Below are 19,809 nucleotides of genomic sequence, written 5' to 3'. Positions count from 1 at the left end.
TTTTAAAATCCCTTACTTTCAGCTTTTTTTTCCCCCTGTAAGTTTTATGATTTCTTTTTGATGGAAATTACATTATAGTTTTCATAGTAGGCATTATTATTCTTTTTTTAAAATGATATTTACAGTTTTGGGGGTTTGAATGCTCTCTTTATTTTTTTTTAAACATATTGTAATGGTTGGCCTGGAGTTTCTTAGTAGGAGGGAGGGAAGGATACTAACTTTATATTATTTTATTCTGGGTGCTGTTTCCTTATTGTTATGAATTATACTTTGGATATGTTTATTTTGCACTGTATTAATTCTCATTTTGCTGTTGGTTTTTTAATCTTTGTAGTTGGTTTGTAGAAATGCATTAAAAAATCAATAAAAAATATTGGATGCCCATCAAAGCTACTGAATCTCATAGCCTCTTTCCATGATGGCATGCAGGGGACAGTACAATTCAATGGATCATCCTCAGAGCCCTTCCCCATCCAAAGCAGAGTGAAGCAGGGTTGCGTCCTTCCCCCGACGCTCTTTGGGATCTTCTTCTCCCTCGTACTGTTGTACGCTTTCAGGACATCTGATGACGGAGTGTACTGACACACTAGGCCCGACGGCAAGCTCTTCAACCTTGCACGTCTCAGAGCGAAGACCAAAGTGCGTCAGGTCCTGATGATGCCGCCCTGACGTCACACACACAGTCTGGTCTCCAGAGGCTAGTCAGTTCCCTGGCACATGCTTGCCAAGAGTTTGGCCTTACCATCAGTCTGAAGAAGACAGAGACCATGGGCCAGGATGTCAGCGAAGCCCCCAGCATCAGCATCGGCGACCACACCCTGCAAGCGGTAGGTGAATTCACCTCTCTAGGACCGACAGTCCCCAGCAACCTGTCCCTCGATCCAGAGCTCAACAGGCGAATAGGGAAAGCTACTGCTGCTATGGCCAAGCTGTCAGGGAGAGTGTGGAAAAGCAAGCTCACCCCAGCCACCGAGATTGCAGTGTACAGAGCCTGCGTACTGAGTACTCTTCTCTACGGCAGTGAGAGTTGGACAACCTACGCGCGCCAAGAGCACCGCCTCAACAGCTTCCACCTTCGGTGCTTGCGTCAGATCCTGGACATTTCCTGGAAAGTCCGCGTGCCAAACAAGGACGTCCTGGACCAGGCCAGCATGCCAAGCATGCATGTCCTTCTCATACAGCGATGACTGCGCTGGCTTGGCCACATCCACCGCATGCAGGATGGCCGCATCCCCAAGGACATCCTACACGGAAAACTCGCCTCAGGGTCCCGGCCCATAGGGCGCCCACCGCTGCGTTACAGGGACGTTTGTAAATGTGACCTGAAGTCTGCTGATACCAGGGTGGACACTTGGGAAGAGACAGCTGCAAATCGCTGCACCTGGCGACAGGCTGTACGTACAGGCCTTACCAATGCAGAGGAAAAACGAACTCGACAGTGGTCGGACAGAAGAGAGAGAAGGAACTACCCAGCCACAGCCATCAGCCTTCATGTGCAGCAGCTGTGCCAAGGACTGCCGCTCAAGAATCAGCTTATTCAGCCACATCCAACGCTGTTCGACACCCAACTGAGTCCTAAACCGGGCGCATCCATCGTCTTCCTAGAAAGACAGAGCCATTGAATTAATCTGGTCTTCACCAACTCAGGGCAGAGAATTCCCAAGATTCACTGCCCTCTGAGAGAAGGAACTTTTTCACAACAGTTTTAAATCACAATCCCCTTATTCTGGAACACCTTCCTCATGTTCACAATTCTCCCACTAGTGAAATTAAGTCAATATTTATTCTCACAAGACTCCTGGGATCATGCAAGTTCAAATAAGAGCACCTCTCCTTTTTCACTGCTCCAAAAAATTACTGTCTACCCATGTCACACCATGATTTTAAAAATGTCTAGCCTCTCTTGACAGAACAATCCTTTCATTCAAGGAGCTAACCTGGAATGCTTCTAATGCTACTGGATGCTCCTTCATGAGTAGAAGCAAACTGTTCACAGATAAGGCCTTACCAACACTCTGTTCTGTACAACTGTAACAAAACCTCCCTATTCTTAAACTACATCCCTTTACAGTAAAGACAAAAATTCTGCTGAGATTATTAGACCCGCCTACAAACATTTTGTGAATTAGATCTTGAGATATTGGAGCAGAATTAAGCCATTCAACGCATTGAGTCTGCTCTGCCATTCTATCATGGCTGATTTATTGTTCCTCTCAATGCCATTTTTCTTGCCTCCTCTCTGTAACTTTTGATATCTTTAATAATCAAGATCCTATCAAACTCCACTTTAAATATACCCAATAACCTGGCTGCCATGGCTGTCTGTGGCATTGAATTCTTGCTCTGGCTAAAGCAATTCCTCCACACCTCTTCTAAAGGGACATCCTTCTAGTTTGGGGCTATCCCCTCTGGTCTTAAACTCCCCCAGTACAGGAAACATTTTCTCCATGTCCACTCTATCTAGGCTTTTCAATATTTCATGGGTTTCAATGTGATTCCCCCCTTCGTTCTTCTAAACTCCAGCATGTACAGGCTAAGAGCCATCAAATGCTCCTCACATGTTAACCTTTAAGTTCCCAGAATTATTCTCATGAACCTCCTCTGAACCCTAAATTTACTACCTTTACCAGCTCTCCTCTTTCAACTCTGTTACATCCAGAAACAATTTGACCAAATTTGTCAAACGTGATTTCCCTTTCATAAAACCAGGTTGATTATGTTTCATTTCATTCAGCTTTCATAAGATAAGTTATATCCTCTAAATTACTGACTCAAGCATCTTGCCAACAATACATGTTAAACTAATTGACCTAGAGTTCCCTGCCTTCCATCTTCACCTTTTAAAGAAGAGAATCACATTGGCTTTTTTCCAACAGCTACTTAGTTCTGTTTCCAATGGTCTAGCTTGTTTTTAAAACCGTACAGCACAAGAGAATTAGATTTGGGTTTATTTTCAGTTATGTATATTGTGAAATGTCTTGTTCTGCAGCAGCCGCACAGTGTATGACACAAAAAAATCACTGTGAGTTACAAAAAATAATAAGGGTGAAACACTCTGGTCCCATTGGCTGCGTAAGTCTAGGGAAGACTATCTCTGGCCCCACCAAACGTGTGAAATTGAGACGTGAGCCAGTCCCGAAACCCCATTTGCGTGGATGCTCCGTGATTCGTTACAAATAAGTACCATGAAATAACAGACAGTACACTGCATACAATTAAATTAGTTAGATTTATAATTCTTAATTTGATTAAAGAGTTAGTAAAGAAAAAGTGAAAAAAAGAAAAGGGCCCATTTTAATGAAACAGGCTGATGTGCACAAGTTGGAGCTCAGTTTCCCCTTCACCGATCCTCCTTCGATATCCCTGGGCTTTGCCAGATTATGGCCCTGCTCCGGGTCGAATCCTGCGACCTCTTCTCTCTAGCGTCTTCTCCCTTCATCTCCCGCCGAACAAAAGACCCAGCTCACCCGTGTCAGGCACACAACATGAGAAACACACTCCCTTCATTGGATGGCTCACATTCCAAAGCACCCGTTATCTCTAACCATAACCCAAACACTGCTTCTACAGAAAGACCATTACACTAGCAGTGAAACCTTTACCAGCATGTTACAAGCATAAAAGAGGAATAACAGGGTACTGTTCATGGACCACTCAGAAATATGATGTCTTAGGGGAAGAAGCTGTTCCTAAATCATTGAGTGTGTCTTTAGGCTCCTATACCCCCTTTCCAGTAGTAGTAATGGAAGGAGCGCATGTCCTGAATGGCGAGAATCTGTAATAATGAAAGCGCCTTTCTTTAAGTACTGCCTCTTGAGATTGATGGTTGGGAGGGTTGTTCCCACGATGGAGTTGACACCCCTATGTAGCCACTTTCAATCCTGCTCATTGGAGCCTCCATACCATCTGGCTCATCGTGTCTGCAATGTCTATTGACTTGTTTAAGGGACATGCCAGTTAGAATCAAACCCATATTATTTTCCGTTATCCTGCAGTTTTCCTTGATGTGTTTATCCAATCTCTTTCAATAGCTGACTATTGATTCTGTTTCAACAAATTTTCTAATTGTGTGTTAATCAATAGCCAGCAGTGACGCTTGGAATTTTTGCTTCCAACTACTTTAAGTATCTTCCCTGATTATTGACACTCTGCCATTGGTAAAAGTTTCTTTTTCTGTTTCATCTGAAGCATGATCAATAAATCAGTGAATGAAGCAGAATTGTTAATGGAATGGAATAGACTTTATGTAGAGATCTCTAAATCTTGCAGTGTAATTTTGGCAGGAAATTTTCAAATGATGTTTCTATCCTCCAGAGGTTTTATATTCCTTACAGAGACTTCAGTCACTTCAGCAGCAAAGCTTGCTGAGCAGGTTGTGGGAGTAGGTTAGCAATACAGGGGTGTGCTTAGCCTGAAGGTCTGGGTGAAAAGACTTGTCCCAGGTTCATAAGGAATACCAAATATACAATCATTATTTCTTCCAGAAATTGCCCTTTTCTGGAGCTCAAAGACCCAACTTCTAAATGCAAAGCAGATGAAATGGAACATTGCAACCTCGTTAAACTAAGAAATGGCGATGGACCCTTGCCCTGACTCATTTCCACAAAGTACGTAATTTGTTAGAGAAAAGCCATCTATTCACAGCACAAAGCTTTACCCTTTTAATCAGCACATGCTTTATGCAATGTATTAAAACGCCTCAGTTGCTTTTGCAATTTTATATTTCTATTATTAATCTGAATGCCCAAAATGTTGAGGGCAAGTACCATTGTTACACAATTAAATGGCGTTTACACAAAATATTCTAGAGTCAGTATAAATGCTACTTATAGTGATAATCAATTGTTATATTTTCAATTTTTTTTATCAATCGCTAAATATTGCAAATTTTCATTTCAAGAATAGTGACTGTTTTACTAGCCTGATATTCCAAAGACATGCTAGTAATTTAGCATGTCTACGATGCTGAGGATGTTCTACGAGTCTGTGGTGGCCAGTTGTGTGCTGGGGCAGCAGGCTGAGGGTAGCAGACACCAACAGAATCAACAAACTCATTCGTAAGGCCAGTGATGTTGTGGGGGTGGAACTGGACTCTCTGACGGTGGTGTCTGAAAAGAGGATGCTGTCCAAGTTGCATGCCATCTTGGACAATGACTCCCATTCACTCCATAATGTACTGGTTAGGCACGGGAGTGCATTCAGCCAGAGACTCATTCCACCGAGATGTAACACTGAGCATCATAGGAAGTCATTCCTGCCTGTGGCCATCAAAATTTACAACTCCTCCCTCAGAGTGTCAGACACCCTGAGCCAATAGGCTGGTTCTGGACTTATTTCCACTTGGCATGATTAACTTATTATTATTTAATTATTTATGGTTTTATATTGCTATATTTCTACACTATTCTTGGTTGGTGCGGCTGTAACAAAACCCAATTTCCCTCAGGATCAATAAAGTATGTCTGTCTGTCTGTAAAATACTTGAAATAATATCCACAAAACAACAGTTCTCTACCAACATGTCCCCTATGGTACAAAGTCACTGTCCAACAATAAAAAATCCCTCCAGACTGCAAAATGTGAGCCACCTGCAGTATCTCTGAAGCTATCCCTCAACAAAGACAGACATTGATAATGAAATTCATTGTCACATTCAACATGGTGCATGACTGTTAGCTGTTTGAGGAAGGGGTGCTGGAAGACCTACTTCCCAAGCAAAGCTCAAAATGTAACGGCTATTGGGAAGTACAAATCTCTATCCTCGTACATACTTTTGAGACTCAGACTAGTTAGAAGTATAAACCTAAAATACCAAGAATTTTCCCTTTGTAGAAGCCTCCAATCCACAGAAAACACTGATGTTAGCATCCTCTCCCAGACTCACATCCCCAACATTGAAGCCCCAGTTCCACTCAGCTGGTCAGGCCACATTGTTCCCATTTTCTATGTCATATTGGATGCTTGATTCCAAGGTCTGATGCAGTAAGAGATTAGCAGCCGGACAGAATTGTGGACACAGCTCAGTTCATCACGAAAACCAGTCTCACCACTCAGGACTGTCTACAATTGCCACTGCCTAACATAGTGAAAGAGTTCTTCCACCCTGGATGTTCTCTGTTATCATCAAGAAGACAAAAAGCATGTGCCACCAAGCTTAAAACCAGCTTCAATTGACTATGAAAATCACAATAATAAACTTTTGACCGCAGAATCCCTCCATATGGCTGTTGCAGCTTATTGTCTACCTGCACTGCATTTTCTCGGTAATGGGAACTGCATCACGATATTTTGAATTTGCTAATGCTCAATTGGTTTATTATTGCCATTTGTACCGAGGTAAAGTGAAAAACTTAAAACACAGGAAATTCAGCTAATGCTGGAAATCCAAGTAACACACACAAAATGATGGTGGATCTCAGCAGGTCAGGCAGCATCTGTGCAGGGGAATAAACAATCGATGTTTTGAACCCAGACCCTCTATTATGCAGACATTTCATCACATCAGCACAAGACGCTAATTCAAAGGAAAAGCTTTGACAGAATGCAGAATTGCTTCTCCCATGTACTATCTGGATGTTTGTTGGTTTTGAAATGATTTGTATGGAGGACATGCAGAAGAAAGTTTTTCACAGTAGCTGGGTGAATGTGTTCTGACCTACAGCCATGAACCAGGCTGCCACGAAGGAATCCAACAAAAGCTACTTAATATTTAATCGCGAAATGCCTTTAGGTACTTCATAGCAACATTATAAAAATAACATTTCTACCAATGTGTAAAGGCAGATGGCCAGTACTTGTTTCTAAAGCAGCACTTTACAGAGTGTAATTTCAGCATATTGCTTTCCGGATGATGTACATCTCATTGCCTCAGCATAATCAAAGATCCGAGCTAACCCGGCCGTTCTCTCTTCTCCCTCTCTCTCATCGGGCAGAAGATACAAACATCTGAAGTATGTTCCACTAGGCTCAAGAGCAGCTATCCCACTGTCAGGCTCTTGAATGGAGCACTTATATCTCCGATACTCTACCTCTTTATGATCTTACACTTTAGCGTTTACTTGCTCTGCACTATTTCAGAGGCTTTATTCTGCAGTGTTACTATTTTACTTTAGTCTAGCTCAATGCGTTGTGTAAGGATTTGATCTGTATAAACAGAATGCAAGATTAGATTATCACTGTATTTTGGTACATGTGACAATAATAAACCAATGCAAATAATGACGAGACTGGATTTGGAAGGCTAAGCAATCTCACTTAATGCTAGCAACTTCACTCTTACAAATACATCTTCGTTAAAATAGTCTGCATTTGCTCGGATCCCCTCCTTCACTCCAAGCCCCCGATTATTCCGCAGACAATGGACTCGGGACGGAAACACATCGAGTAGCAGCGTCTGGTGGGCCGACCATGGCGCTGGCCGAGATTCCCGGCTTCGGCGTCTCAGGGAACGCTTATGGTCGGCCCACTCGCCGGGAAAGACGCTTCAGTTAAAATGGCTACTGTGGTATCATCGAGCCGCCTGTGCGATAGCAACCCGGCAACTCCGGGAGCGCGGTCCAGCAGGGTGAGTGTCCAGGAAAAGGGAGCCGGGTTCCCTTTGCTTCCCCCATCCTTCGGTGCGGATTCCTGGCGGTCATGGCGGCAACCTCGGGTTGCTGGGCCGCTCTCTCTCTCGGAGCGAGGGGATGGATTGATTTTGAGTTTACGGCTCAACGAATCCGCCTGCAAGTGACGCGAGCGGCATAACTCCAAAGAGTTTCTGACAGCCCAGTGAAACGTGGAAGGTCACTGACTTGAAACTTCATCATATCTCCCACCAAATGATTTGCAACGGGCTCCTGGCATTCCCTGTATTTCCAGTTCCTATAGTTTTTGTTTCGTAAAAAAGAAAGAGGAGGATTCCAGTCACCAGATTAACCACGTCTATGTATTAACACATGAATAGGACCTGTATTTATATACTGTAGTGCCATCAGGATTAACTAAAGTACTTTATAGCCAGTTAAGTACTTTGAGTCCTATCACTCTTGGCATTGTGATAGCTTTGTTGGGCAGAGCAAGCTCCCACAAATGGCAGTGTAACAACGGTTTGGAAATGTTGAAAAGGGATAAGTATTGGTGAGAGCAATGACACCAGTAATTGGGAGATAATGGTACAATGGTTATGGGTTGTAACAAAGGTGGAAATACTGGAGACACTCCGCAAGTCCAGAGACATCTGTGGAGAGAGAAATAGTTTATGAAACCTTCATCAGAACTGGGAAAGAGAGTAAACAAGTTAGTTTGAGGTAGCAGAGAAGGTGGGAAGGGATAGGTAGATCACAGGAGATAACTTTGATAGGGTAAGACTATATGACACAATTTCTTTTTTAAGAAATGTTTATCAGTGATTTGGACTGTATTATGGGAGATGAGAGGGTGTAACTTTTGACTGATTGGAGGAAAAGTATGGGGGGGGGGATTTCAGAGGAACGTATTTTACACAGAGAGTGTTGGGTGTGTGGAATGCCCTGCCAGGGGTGGTGTTAGAGGCAGATTCATTTGGGACATTTAAGAAGCTCTCAGAGAAGCAGAGAAAAACTGGAGAGCTATATAGGAGGGAAGGGTTGGATTGATCTTAGAGTGGGTCAAAAGGTCAACACAACATGGTGGGCCGAAGGGTATGTAATGTAAGAAGTTAAAACCAGTTAAAAACCAAGTATCTGAGAGTGAGCAAAGAAAACTGAGGGTTGCAAAACATCGTCAACTAGCTGGCGAGGCAGGAAAATGCCAAGTGGTAGGCAGTTCCCTGCCCTGCACTCGGAGGGAGAAAACAAATTATGAAGATGCATGATAAATAAGAGGAAACTACCAAGTGTTGAGAACAGAGGGACGTTGGAGCTTGTACTCATAGGACGGGTAGATAATGACTCAATTCAGCATACTTTTCTTTATTTACCAAACCTTAGAATATAAGTAGGGAAGCCAAGTTAAAGGGCTCCAGTCACGAAGCCTCTTCCGTTTTTACTGGAAGTGAGTGAAAAGCTGGGAGGTGATCGGTGGAAGAAGTAAAGAAAAAGCCTTTACCTCTTCTACCTATCCCCTCCCAGACTCTCCTTGATCTTCTCCCCCCCCCCCCCACCAGGCTGGGCTTACCAATCACCTGCCAGCTTGTACTCCTTCCTCCCCCCTCTCCACCCCGACCTCCTTATTCTGGCTACACCCCCTTTCCTCTCCAATCTTGATGAAGGGTCTCAGCACAAAATGTCAACAGCTAGTTCCTTCCCAGAGATGCTGCCGACCTGATGAGTTCCACCGGCATCTTGTGTGTGTTATTCTTGACACTGTTCCTTGACTTGTCTTCCTCAGTTTTCTCATTAGAATCAGAACAATTCTTTCCCTCGATTGTCCATTTCCTTCCATTTGCTACCTGATGCTGAGTTCAACTGGCATTTTGCTTCTCACTCCAGCTTCCAGCTTCTACAATTTCTTTTGTGTTTAATTCCTTCTCTTCCCACTTATGCTTCATGTCAGTAACCTCATTCATGTCTTCCAGTAGCGCAACATCCTTGTAAAACAGCATTTGCTGGAATCTGGAGCGAGAAACATTATGCTGGAGGAAGTCAGTGGGTCAGGCAGCATTTGTGCGAGGAAGGGAATTGCTACTGTGTCGTGTTGAAACTTTGCATCAAGTCCTGCAGAATTGGGCAGGGTTGGGGATCTTTTTGAGATTAGCTTTATTTGTCACATGTACCTTGAAGCTCGCAGTGAAATGCGTTGTTTGCATCAAATCAAATCAGCAAGCATTGTGCTGGGGGCAGCTTTGACGCACTTCTGGCGCCAACATAGCATACCCACAACTCTCTAACCCGAATCAGTACATCTTAGGGACGTGTGAGGAAACCAGAGCACCAGGAAGAAACCACATGGTCACTGTGAGGAAATGTGCTAACCATTACGTTTCCATGCCACCTTGACTACTGAATGAAGTTTGCAGCATATTTATTGGAGAAATTGTCTGCTACTCCAGAACTGGAGAGGTCAAGAAAGGTGGCGTTGAGATAGAGCAGAGGGCTACACATTAAAAAAGGTTGGAGGAGTTCAGCTGGTCAGGCAGCATCTATGGAAATGAATAAACAGTCGACGTTTGGCTGAGACCCTTCTTCAGGTCTGGAAGGGAAGGAGGAAGACAGCGGAATAAAAAGGTGAAGGTGGTGGGTGGGAAAGGTAAAGGGTTGGGGAAGAAGGGATCTGATAGGAGAGAAGAGTGGACCATGGGAGAAATGGAAGAAGGAGGGGCACCTGGGGGAGGTGATAGGCACGTGAGGAGAACAGGTAAGAGGCCAAAGTGGGTCATAGAAAAAGAAGGAAGGGGAAGAGATTTTTTTTACCAGAAGGAGAAATTGATGTTGAAGCCATCAGATTCCCAGGAGGCTACCCAGACAGAATATGAAGTGTTGCTCCTCCAGGGACTCATCGTGGCACAAGAGGAGGTCGGGGAGCGACATGTCAGGATGGGACTGGGGATAGGAGTTAAAATAGTTGGTCACTGGAAGATTCTGCTCTTAGCAGATGGAATGGGGGTGCTCCATCCCTTGAGAGTTATTGCTGATATGGAAGTGGAGGGAAGGGTTTCACCAAGGTGTAGTGTGTAGGCAGGAGGTGGAGGAAAAGCTGCCATTGTGATGTTATCAGAACCGCTGGCAGAAGTAATGAAACTTGCAGTTTTGTGACAGCAGTACAGTGCAGACATAAATTACTGTAAATTACAATAATAAATAGTGTGAAAGAAGAACACTGAGGTCATGTTCATCACCATTCAAAAATCTGATACCTGATATGAGAATAGGATTAGGTGAGTGTATCTTTAGCTGAATGGTATAAGGAAGCTGTTAATGGAGATTGCTGTGATCAGCCGTGTCAGAGGTTGGCAGCAGATTTAGGAGAATCATATAGATTACTGACTATATTAAGAGCCACATCTATACACTGCTGGGAATGAAATCTGACTGGGAGATGTTTCAAACATGATGTCTTGCACCCAAAGGGGTCCAAACCCAGCAGCAGGAAATTCAGCAGATCAGGCAGCATCTATGGAAAGGAATAAACAGTCAATGTTTCAGGCCTGATGAAGGGTCCCAGCCCAAAGTGATGAGTGTTTATTCCCCTCCATCAGTGCTGCCTGATTGGCTGAGTTCCTCCAGCATTTTGTGTGTGTAGGTTCTTGATGAGGACATTGTGGAGCAAGTGGGTGGAATGGGAATGCATAACAGAAGATGTATGCAGAAAAAGGACAGATGACCAAATATTTGGATAAGAGGTCATTGATGAATGTCATGAAAAGATTTACCCAAAGGTGATTGATCTTGTACGGTGTTTAATATTCTTATTCATGTTCTAGGAAGATGCTGAAGAGACTTCAAACGATGACTCTGGAAGTCAGGCTCCCAAGCGCAGGCGCATGGGATCTGGAGATAGCTCAAAAAGCAGTGACACCACTCAAGACTTCAGGTAGAGAATTATGACATTTCTTTCTCACGCCTTTTAGAAAAATCTGCATGTTAATATTTGCGTAAACTGTCTAGCATGGTTGAAGTTGAATCAAGTTGAAGTTTATTGTCCTCTGACTATGCAGTGCTATGCAAGGGTCTTAGGCTCATATGTTGAGCTAAGGTTCCTAAGACTTTTGTACAGCACTGTACAAATTTAGACCAAACAAAACATTGTTCCTCCAGACCACAGTGCACCCACAAAACGTACATTACACACAGCAGATAAAACAAAATATTACCACAAATAAGTTAATAAAATGTAATTCAAAGTGCATGTAGTGTGCAGCACAATAAACAGCTCGCTGTCGTCGAGACAAGACCTCGGTGGTGGCAGGGTATTCATTGGTCTCACGGCCTGAGGGAAAAGCTGTTACCCAGGCTGGCAGTCCTAATCCTGATACTTCTGTACCTCCTCCCTGATGGTAGTGGGTCAAAGAGATTGTGGGATGGGTGATAGGGGTCACCAGCAACACTTCGGACCCTTCATATTCAAGGACTTCATTTCTGTCTTGTTATCTCTGTATTTAAATGTTGCTTTCTGTGCTGTTTTCTCCAGGTTTCCAACATCTCTGCACACTAGCATTCATGTCTCTTGAATATCTCTGATCCTTATCGCTCCGCTGTTGTCACTTACATCTTCAGATTTCAAATCCCAAGAATTGGGCTCGTTTTCTGCCTGTCTCTTTAGGTTTCCTTGTTGAATATTTTTTTAAAACCTCACATTTCAACCAAACCTTTTGGCTCTTTGTCTCGATATTTCCTTACATGATCTCAAATTCTATTTGACAATATAAAGCCCCTTTGAAGGTGCAATATACAGTACTGTGCTAAAGTCTTAGGCACGTGTATATAGTTAGGGTGCCTTCAGAATTTTACACAGTACTTAAGTAATTTTATGTATTGCACTGTACTGCTGCTGCAATAAAAAAATATTCATGACGTATGTGAGTGATGATAAACCCGATTCTGATATGGAGTGTCTGTTGTGGACTGAAAGTGGGAAGGGGACAGGGAGAGGTGAATCATGGTTGGGAACAGGGGAAGGGAGAGTGGAGGGAGCAGGAAGCACCAGAGCGACGTTCTGTAATGTTCAATAAGCCAATTGTTTGGAATCACCCCGATCATTTCTTCACCACCTGTCCCACACTCCTCCTATGGCGCTCCACCCTCGTCTTTCCCAACATCCTTTACTCCCACTAGATTTACAAACTTGCTCTCTGCTCCACGTTGACAAATACAGTACTGTGCAAAAGTCTTAGGCACCCTCGCTTTATATATGTGCCTAAAACTTCTGCACAGTACTGTAAATAAGTTTATTGTTGTCGTCATCTCATTGAAGAGATTTTGATCACTAATTTGTACCATGTCAATTCCAACTTGACCTATTAGAACATATAACTGTTTAAACTATAAAATCCAACTGTACTGGAAAAAGTTTAAAATAATTTTTCTTCTTAGCTCAACCTATTTTCCAGCAGAGATGTTGACGGAGTATAAATGGCCAGGTGATGATACAGGAGAATATTACATGCTTCAGGAACAAGTTAGTGAATACTTAGGCGTGACTTCGTTCAAGCGAAAATATCCAGGTAGGCGATGATTTTCACTTTAATTTTGTTTTGTTTATTGATATGTAAGCTAATTGGAACACATTGGCACCAGTACAATTAAGCGGCTGGCCCAATTTCCAATACTACTACGGTATTATAAAACTGTGTATTGTTCCTAATACACATTGAGCACCCCATACGAAAATCCAAACATTTTTTGAGTGCTGACGTGATGCCATAAGTAGAAGTTTCCCAGAAATGCGCAGGTCTCCGCACCCCACAGACAGTTCTGAAAAGTGACCTCACACCCCTTTTCAAACTTTCAATCTTTTGTTGCTTACATAAAACATAAAAAGAATAAAATACAAATACAGTGTACTGTAAGCTTTTAATGAAAACATGGCATGGTAGGTGGAGACTGAGAGCCTGCCGTTGTGTGTTGTTCGACAGCTGATTCAGGTATTCTCCTGATCCAGCCATGCTGCTTTTCTGACTCAGAGCACACTGTATTTCCATGATATTATTGGTATGTAATAACTTTTACTGTTAAGTACATGTGTGTGTTGAACAAGTGTAAGACAAAGACTGCTGACTGGTAGCACATAAACTCCGAGTTGGGAATGATGGCAATATCAAACAGCCACTGACTGCCCACCTGGGCAGCTGAGGTAGTGATAACTACCTTTAGGTATATGCATAGACAGTGTATGTAATGTAATTTTGTGTTTAGACTTCGGTCCTATCACCAAGGTATCTCATTCTATCAATACAAGTATTCCAAAATCCCCAAAAAATCAGATACTCGAAACACTTTTGTCCCAAGCATTTCAGATAAAGGGTGCTCAGCTTGTAGTTATTGATGGAGGGATTCATCCAGTGTCTACGATGCCACGTTCTTTTGATTGACTGTAAATGAACAAAATCAGCGCAGACATTTCATTCAGATAGTGGACTTCCTCCATACAATCCTTTTAACGATCCCATCTTCCAAAACTTCATTTTTCACTGTAACATTCAAGGTGTAAGTCAAATCCTTCAAATTCTTCATAGTTTTTAACTTGTTGAAGTCGTGAAATTGTTTCATTTTTACTCCTGGTCATTACTGGCATCTTCAAGCCCAAATACAGCTGTACGGAATTGTCTTAGTGCTTATTTCTCGCTAATTATCAGTTTCAAAAATCACTGCTTTTCAAACACAAGCACACGCAACCTATGCTATTGTCTCCCGGCATGAAGTAGTGTCAGAAAATACTACTTTTTAATTCGGCGTTCATTGGCCCAATTGAATAACATAACAGAAGCAGAATGCAACTGGTGCAAGTCGAAGTACAGTGTACTGTTTAATGGCAACGCAAGTGCACGCACTCTGCCACTAGTTGGAAACTGTGTGGCAACAGTCTTCTGTCCCAACTAAGTGGCATATTGTACTAACTAAGCAAAGAGAATCCCAGTTTTCTCAATTGGTTCTTGTTCTTTAAAAGTTGTCGCAAATCAGTGGCTACTCTGATCAACCACTGTAATTATAAAATTACCTGAAAGTTTATGAATCTAATCCTAACCTGTAATAACCTGAATTCTGCATAGAAAGTTGGTGCCTCCCCTCAATGACCTGCCACCATTCTGTGGGATTCTGTGTACTTGCAATTGATTTCTGGAATTGCAAAGCTGTACTTAGCTCTTTGACTTTGTTCTTTGACTGTACTCTAGTATAGGCTTCCCATGCAGGTTGGACAGCACAGGAAGTACATCACTAATGGAGAAGACCAGTTGTGAGAGGCTTAATTTACATTTAACTTTGTTTTCCAGCACTTCTAAATGTTGCAAGTGTATGTTTAAAATACTAAATATTAGAAGTTTAGAGTGTACAATACTTAAATTATTTTTGAATGATGAAGATATTCAGGGCTTTGCTAAGCCAGTAGTCATGCCTTCACCACTAATCAGTGTTTTAGTTCTTACGTCTTTTGTGCTGGGGTTTGTTCTTGCCTTGAGAAGTTCAGTGAAAGCATGGCAGGCACTCGTGATAAGTGAGGCCTTGGCCTGTTGCTGACAAAGAGTTGTAACCAATATTCCGTCTAATTTGTAATGACCAGTGGCACGAAAATCTTGCGCTGTGCAATTTTTTGTCCAGTGGCAACAACATGTGCAGACTAAATTTTATTGATAGAGGTATTCATTTTAAACAGTAGCAAAACACTGTCAATAAGAACTTCGATCTCCTCTAAGTTTGTTCGTTTTCGTTCTTGTTTATTGGCACTCTCACAAAACATACCTAGCAAGTCTTGTAGCGCGTTTTCTCACTGGAGAATTTGCACATCATCCATATGTGATTTGCTTGCTAAATGACACTTTGAAAAGTTAAGTTTCCAAATATCACTCCACTTCTTTCCACTTGCAAATTCTCCATCAACTTTTGCATCATGACAATACTCACAGTAACACTAGTTTCTGTATTGTACATAAATATTTCTCCTAGCTGCACATTCCTGACCTCACGAGCTTTTGGTGTAACAGTTTCTGCTGTTTCATTAAGCCACTCCACTTTAAATGAACTAGCAGTTCTTTTGTGCTTCACGCCCTTTGCTTCTTTGGAATTTGACATAGTTGAATCAATAATTTCTTCAATAAAACAGTGTAAATAAACCAGTTCTAAAATCTGCAGACAAATCATTGCAAACTCCACATTGTCAACAAGGTCTGGATCAGAAACTGGAGATGCAAATGTGATTGTGAACGATCATGAAATATACTTAACGTGCCAGCGAGGTAGAGGGCATGAACCTTTTGTGCGCAGTTTAATTTCCTTTTTATCCTTGTAGCAAAAGATGTGAGGGTGCACACCTTAAAGGGAACATTGTAACTATCTGGAATGCTCTCTGTAACGTTCTCTACAAATCTATAGAAGTTTGTTAAAGTTTAGAGTTAAATTTATTATCAAACTACATATATGCCACCATATACCCTGAGGTTCATTTTCTTGCAGGCATACTCAATAATTCTATATAATAACCGTAATAAAATTAATGATAGACCACACCAACTTGGATGTTCAACCAGTATGCAAAAGACAACAAACTATGCAGATACAAAAAGAAAGTAATAAAAATAAATAAATATGTAATAACTATTGAGAACATGAAATGAAGAGTCCTTGAAAGTGAGTTTATAGGTTGAGGGAACAGTTCGATGATGGGGCAAGTGAAGTTGAGTGAAGTTATCCCCTCTGGTTCAAGAGCCTGATGTTTGAGGGGTTGTAACTGTTCCTGAACCTGGTGGTGTAAGTCTTGAGGCTCCTGTACTACCTTCCTGATGGCAGCAATGACCTGGGTGGTGTGGTCCCTGATGATGGATGCTGCTTTCCTGTGACAGTGTTTCGTAGGGTGGGGAGGACTCAACCGTATCACTATTTTTTGTAGGACTTTCTGTTCAAGGGCATTGGTGTTTCCATAACAAGCTGCGATGCAGCTAGGCAATATACTCTCCACCACACATCTTTAGAGTTTGTCGAAGTTTTAGATGTCATGCTGAATCTTTGCAAACTGCTAAGGAAGTAGAGGTGTTGCATTGCCTCATAATTGCACTTACCAAGTAATGTAAAGTTCCTGACCCTCTCCACCTCTGATCCTCTGATGAGGTCAGGCACACGGATCTCTGGTTTTCTCCTCCTGAAGTCAATAATCAGCTCCTTGATCTTGCTGACATTGAGTAAGAGGTTGTTGTTGTGGCACCACACAGTCAGACTTTCCATCTTCCTTCTTATATGCTGATTCGTCACCACTTTTGATTCAGTGTATGACAGTGGTATCATCAGCCAACTTGAATATGGCGTTGAAGTTGTGCTTAGACTCATAGTCATAAGTGTAAATGACTGGAGCAGGGAGCTAAGCACACAGCCTTCTGGTGCACCTGTGCTGATAGAGATCGAGGAGAACATGTTGTTGCCAACATCTTCTCCACACTCTGAATTGATTGGGGTCTACAAGTGAGGAAGTCAGGGATTCAATTGCACAAGGAGGTGTTGAGGCCAAAGTCTTGAAGCTTGTTGATTAGTTTTGAGGGATGCTGGTATTGAATGCCAAGCTACTGTCAATAAAGACCATCCTGATGTATGCATCTTTGCTGTCTGGATGTTCCAGGGTTGAATGAAGAGCTGTTGAGATGGCATCTGCTGTGGACCTGTTGAATTTGCCTGTAGGCAAATTGAAGCAGATCCAAGTCACTTCTCAGGCAGGGGTTGATATGTTTCATCACCAAACTTTTATGTAATCCTCTTACTGGAGCTAACTCTGCTAATAGCCACGTGACTCAGTGGTGAGAAGGTCGCCTTCCATAATCGGCACATGTGCAGGGTCAGTATGATTTGGGTTCAACCAAACAGGAAAGCGAGGATGTTCCGATTAAGGAACATTGATTGTAGTGAATGCTCTGTAAATACTGTCTCATGCAAAGTTATCACTTGCCAGAAATATAACAGATTGTATACCAGCATAAAATCACAAATGGAATATATTTACCAATATTTTGACTTTAACAAACAGTTAACAGATAAAGAAAAGTAAAATAAAAGGCCCATTCCAGTTAAACCAGTCTAAATGTGCACATAAATGTTGAAGCTTGTTTCTGTAGTGGTTTGGTGTTTCACTTTACTCATGTGCTGAACCCACATTCTTTTTGGAAGACACCAACCACAGTTTGAACTTCCCTCGAAGATCATCTCAAACAAACTGGCTAACTTAGGAGTATAGACACTTCCTCTTTGGAATTATTCGTCAGCTCAAAGATCCTTTTACAATGGGGTCTCTGCTTGGAGGGGCATTCTGTGAGCATCTTCCCTTGCTCTCCGCTCTGCAGCTCCTGCCAAAAGACCCCAAACCAGACTGCTGTCCTTCAGAAATCTCATCCTGCCCAGCTCTCTTACATCTTCCATAGCTTCCCACTAAAGTTACAACACTTTACCAGGACAAAACTGATTGGCTGACACAACATTCCTAAGTTGGGCAAATGGTTCCTTAACTTTGGCTGAAGTCAAAACACTCTTACTAACAGGACATACTGCTTTTGCAGAAAACTGCTAAATTAAAAATACCTCACAGCATAGCAGTAGAAATCTTAAACAGGGCATTACACTTAAAACACTTCATAACTTTTGATGTAAGTGCTACTGGATGAAAGTCATTGAAGCAAGTTGTACTTCTTAGGTACCAGTATAAGTGAAGTCTGTTTGAAGCAGGTGGATACCTCAGACTGCTGAAGCGAGGGGTTGAAGATCTCAGTGAACACGCCAGCCAGTTGATCAGCACAGGTCTTTAGTACTTGGCCAGGTACCTCATCTGGGCTATATGCTTTTCGTGGGTCCACCCTCTTGGAGACTGCTCGCGCATTGGCCTCAGACTGAAATCACAGGATCATCGGGTACTGCGGGAGTTCGTGATGGTTCCTCCATGTTTTGACGGTCAAAGTGAGCATAGAAGGCTTTGAGCTCATCTGGAAGCGAAGCCCTGTTGTCATCTATGCGCTTAATTTTTCTTTATAAGAGGTGGTAGCATTCAAACTCAGCTACAACTGTCAGGCATCTTTCTTTGATTTGAGTTCAGTCTGGAATTGCCACCTCACCTGTGAGATGTATCCAGGATCCATGGTGCTGGTAGCTGGGAATTAGTGCTATGTTTAAGACAGTGTGAACATTCCAATGATGTCATCGGGACTTGTCTTTGCTCTTCCTATTTGGACTGTTCCTCAGATCCAAATGTTGCTCAGTATCTGATTAGGAATCCGAACAGCAAATTGCCTGTGGCCTCTCAAAATTATGAATCAAGGATCAATTGCCTCAGGTGTTTTAATTCATTAACTGAGTGGTTTGTTGAAACCTGTAACCCAGAAACCTTTTAGTGAGTCCACCCTCCTGAAGACATGTTGGCCACAGACTGAAATCTCAAGATTTTCGGGGTTGTGGAGCCGTGACAATAACATTTCGAACTTTTACTTTGGTCCTTCAGCAATGAGGAATCTCAGAGATAGGGGTTCCCAACCTGGGGTCCATGTACCCTTCAGGTACGACCCCTCAACCATCAGGCTCTTGATCAAAAGGGGATAGCTTGCCCGTCCATTGAGAAGTTCTCACAACCAATGATCTCAGTTTAAGGATTCTTATGATCTCATTATTTATTGTTATTTATTTATATTTGTATCTGCACAGTTTGTTGTCTTCTGCAGTTTGGTTCATCTTTTATTGATCCTGTTATAGTTACTATTCTATAGACGAATCTCAGGGTGTATATGGTGTCATCTATGTTCTTTTATGATAAATTTTACTTTGAACATTAGTTAACGGTAAGACTCCATGGCATAACAAAGGTGGGGATCCCCTGCTCTAGGAGAATACGTCAGATTTTAATCCACAACAACCCATTCTCGAGCTGTCAACTGATGTGGAGTTGTTGATTAAATGTTTCCAGCTCCTGTAGTTTAGAATGTTCTTTGATTATATGCAATAAACGTCCTTGCACAAACAAATGATGACTCACTTGTGAAAGGGTATAGGCCTTAATTATTATTTTCCTTGTTATGGTTTCGTTCTGAACTCACTTTGTTGTACATATGTATATGCATCTGTAGTTTATTTTCTCAAAAGTCACAATGAACATAGAACAATACAGCACAGGAACAGGCCCTTAAGCCCACGATGTTGTGCCAAACCAAATAAATTAGTAATCAAATGGCCAACTAAA

At 42.2% G+C, this 19,809-nt stretch overlaps 1 protein-coding gene across 4 annotated transcripts in view; it reads left to right on the top strand.

The window, feature by feature from the left end:
- The first annotated feature begins 7,477 nt into the window (after window positions 1-7,477).
- The window catches only part of phf10 (PHD finger protein 10), a 120,986-nt gene continuing 108,654 nt past the window's right edge, over window positions 7,478-19,809 (top strand). For all 4 annotated transcript variants that reach the window (XR_012099690.1, XM_073051839.1, XM_073051838.1 and 1 more), the window contains exons 1-3: window positions 7,478-7,564; window positions 11,381-11,490; window positions 12,990-13,120. Coding sequence is in view for 3 of the 4 variants with exons in the window: in XM_073051839.1 (XP_072907940.1) it covers window positions 7,493-7,564; window positions 11,381-11,490; window positions 12,990-13,120 (313 nt within the window). In the remaining variant the exon portion in view is untranslated. The remainder of the gene's footprint in view (window positions 7,565-11,380; window positions 11,491-12,989; window positions 13,121-19,809) is intronic.

Source organism: Hemitrygon akajei, chromosome 7 (genome assembly GCF_048418815.1).
Source record: "Hemitrygon akajei chromosome 7, sHemAka1.3, whole genome shotgun sequence".
NCBI lineage: Eukaryota > Metazoa > Chordata > Chondrichthyes > Myliobatiformes > Dasyatidae > Hemitrygon > Hemitrygon akajei.
The sequence above is the reverse complement of the archived record's forward strand: the minus strand, read 5'-3'. Positions and strand labels throughout refer to the sequence as shown.